Source organism: Cajanus cajan, chromosome 4 (genome assembly GCF_000230855.2).
Source record: "Cajanus cajan strain Asha chromosome 4, NIPB_CcT2T_4, whole genome shotgun sequence".
NCBI classification, from domain to species: Eukaryota; Viridiplantae; Streptophyta; class Magnoliopsida; order Fabales; family Fabaceae; genus Cajanus; species Cajanus cajan.
The window spans coordinates 17,704,146-17,707,014 of record NC_138520.1 but is presented as its reverse complement, the minus strand read 5'-3'; the positions used below and the strand labels follow the sequence as shown (position 1 = coordinate 17,707,014).

Sequence of the window (2,869 nt, the reverse complement as noted above, 5' to 3'; positions counted from 1 at the left end):
AAGCAAAATTGATAGGCTACAACACAATAATGTCAAGTAGTATAATATGATTAGGTAATAATTTTAGATTAAGCAATGATGAAACCAACTTTACATAACTCTTCACAATATAAAAATTAAATTTCAGCACAGGGCATATTAGACATATTCAACTTCAAGCCCAAAGAGCTCTCACATATTAAAGCACATTATGTATAAAACCATTCCTAAGCTTTTATATAATAGCTTAAACTATTGGCAGCCATGATCCTTGAGAGGAACTATGAGATTAGAAGTAAATTTCTCCAACTGTCCCATCGTTATCTTTACCTGTGAACGTAAGCCTGAATAAGCTCCTATAAGTAAGAACAAATGTTGTTATGGGCGCTCTCTCTTTTCTCCATAGCTTCCCATGTGAACTATTATATCAGTCTACCACTTCACTTTCATTGTGACCAAGTGTTGACTACCAATAACTGACAGATAAGTTCTCATGACAAACATCAAATTAATGAATCATCTATAGTTTCCACGACAAAATGGAAATCAAAGGTCCAATAATTAGAGTATGAAGCTCAAACATTTTGCAAAACAAAAAATCTGATCCATTAATATAGTACCTTGGACTGTAGAAAACATGAAACATGCTTTTCGCGGATATAGCACTGGCCACAGAAGAAAGGAAGTTGGGATAATAACTCTGGCTACCAATAATTGATTCAGGAAGACCATTTCTTGGTCGAGCAGCTCTTCGGATTCCCAATCTCAATTCTCCATTTTCACCCCTACAAACAAATTAATGACCAATAAGAAACAAACATTATAATGATTTTATTATCAGTCATTTTCCATGCTTCCAAATTTTGGCAAGACAAATTCTAGATCCCCGTGAACCAAAAATGTCACTCTGCTAATTTGGTACTTCACTATCATTATGACAAGAAGCTTCCTTAATATTAACATCAACAATGAATGTTTACTAATCATTCCAATAAAAGAACAAATTAACAGTGATTGCTAGAACAGTATAGGAAAAACAAACATATCAATACCAATGAAAACAATATCCTATTTGAACATGTATACACACCTTAGAAAGAGAACTGCATCTCCAGAAACGAGATTCTTTTGGTTAACAAAGATACTCCAGCCAGTAGTGAGCAGATGTCGCCTTGGCTGACCTGACAAAAAGTTACCACATGGACTTTTTGTATCATTTATGTCAATCAATATGTGATTATGAAGCCAGCAACACCAACTTTTTCATTTATTTTTTCAATTACCTCTGTAAATATGTCTAAATTTCCATTCCACACCATGCAGGTCTTTGGCAACAAGCTCTTGAGAGGGTCTCTGCTGCTTATAATCCTGTAGTGAGCACAAAAGCAATTCATCATTCTCAGGGAGACAAAGAATTCAAAACTCTTGAACAATTTCATTGTAGAACTTATGAGTGCAAAGTAGAGCATGGTGTCACACCAAAGGAGGAAAACAGTCTTCAGCAGCTCTACGAGGGACTGAGAACCCCCCATGAGTGCTGGTGTCTGAGGCTGTAAGCGTTTTGCAAAACATGTGAGGTGTTGACTTGGCAGGTGTTGTTTCATTTCCCTCTTCATCTGCTCTCAATTCCTCACGATCTTTCCCCTCCAAATACAATCCTGCCAACTGAACACAACCCAAGATTTCAAGCACTCCCCTTGTACTACGAACAATGCTCAAAATAATAAGAATTTCTCTACTTTTACAGAAGCAAAATAAGGTTTGATTGGATAAATTTCTCCAAAGCTCTTTTAAGAAAGAAATATAAGAAGAAAAAATGAAATAGGTTTTTCTTTAAACTAAAAATAGTTTATGCACAAACTAATTTGTAAAAGTATTCTACTCTAAACTTCTCCAAAATCTTATTTTTAGTTTATGCATCAATTTTAACTTATAAAAAAACTTATTTCAATTTTCTTTTCCATTTTTTTTCTCCTATAAATGTTTTGACAAAATTTCATCCAAACATGCCTTAACCAAAGATGCACCAAAACAGAATAACTACAAAAACCAACCTCAGCCTGGGGAAGCAAAGTAACCTGTGTATAAACCTCATCATTCTCCTTATTGGCCTATTCATAGAGAAAAATAAACACAATTAACCGAACCGATACAAGGGTGCGACAACTTTAGATGAATTAAGCAGGTTCAACACAAGTCCACCCTCAAATTGAGTACTCACAAGTAGCTGAATATTGACAACTCTACAAAAGATATGTGGCTGAAGATCATAGGTAGGCATCTCCATTGGTGAAAAGGGAGAGAAGGATGCAGCTTGTTCTAAGTGCCCTTGAGGGAAATACACCACCACATTCCCTTTCTTTGGGAGGGAAGTGAGGGGGCTAGCACAAGCGTGCCAGAGCTTAAGATAAGAAGAAGACACACGTGCGGAGGAGGAGCCAGAGGATGAACAAGTTGGAGAGGACAAAGAGCAAACACAAGCAGCACCTTTCTCACACTCCCCATTGCAAGACGCACTCTTCTCATCAGTCTCAGACACTGCATCGTTCAGATCAATTTCCATGAACACCCCAGTGTGTTGGTCGTTATACCCTCCTCCTCTCTGACCTCCTTGGAGTGGCGGCTGGGAGTGGCGGCGAAATGGGTGTGGGGGTAGAACTTGTCGTTAGTGTTGTCGAAGAAGATGAGGAAGTCCCAAGTGGAGGCCCTCGGAAGGGAGGGAGGAGGGCGGAGAAGGCTTCGAAAGGGGGCGTTGCGGAGAGGAAGATCCGTGGTTGCTCGCGGCGGGCTGGGAACGCTATGTTGAAAGGGTATTCTTTCCATGGGATGTTTGCGCGAGAGGGTGTATTAGGGTTTGAGTTCTACATCGGTCAAAAGCAAACCCGATGTA

The 2,869-nt window shown here is 38.8% G+C and overlaps 1 protein-coding gene across 1 annotated transcript; it reads right to left on the bottom strand.

Moving 5' to 3' along the window:
- Window positions 1-484: 484 nt before the first annotated feature.
- On the bottom strand, window positions 485-2,574 carry LOC145957034 (auxin response factor 4-like). The gene is made up of 6 exons (XM_083073265.1): window positions 2,201-2,574; window positions 2,034-2,090; window positions 1,459-1,644; window positions 1,263-1,347; window positions 1,070-1,160; window positions 485-764 (listed from the first exon to the last, which is right to left on the bottom strand). Exons 1-6 carry the CDS (start codon window positions 2,540-2,542, stop codon window positions 500-502), a joined length of 1,026 nt encoding a protein of 341 aa, XP_082929391.1. The 5' UTR covers window positions 2,543-2,574; the 3' UTR covers window positions 485-499.
- Between the last annotated feature and the right edge of the window lie 295 nt (window positions 2,575-2,869).

Bases quoted from the DNA above. Each gene is read 5' to 3' on its own strand.
- LOC145957034 (XM_083073265.1), bottom strand. From the start codon at position 2,542: ATGGAAATTGATCTGAACGATGCAGTGTCTGAGACTGATGAGAAGAGT. The intron at 1,645-2,033 runs GTTGGTTTTTGT...GGTTGTGTTCAG, and splicing joins CTTTGCTTCCCCAGGCTGAG to TTGGCAGGATTGTATTTGGA. The intron at 1,348-1,458 runs GTGTGACACCAT...TGCTCACTACAG, and splicing joins AAGACTGTTTTCCTCCTTTG to GATTATAAGCAGCAGAGACC.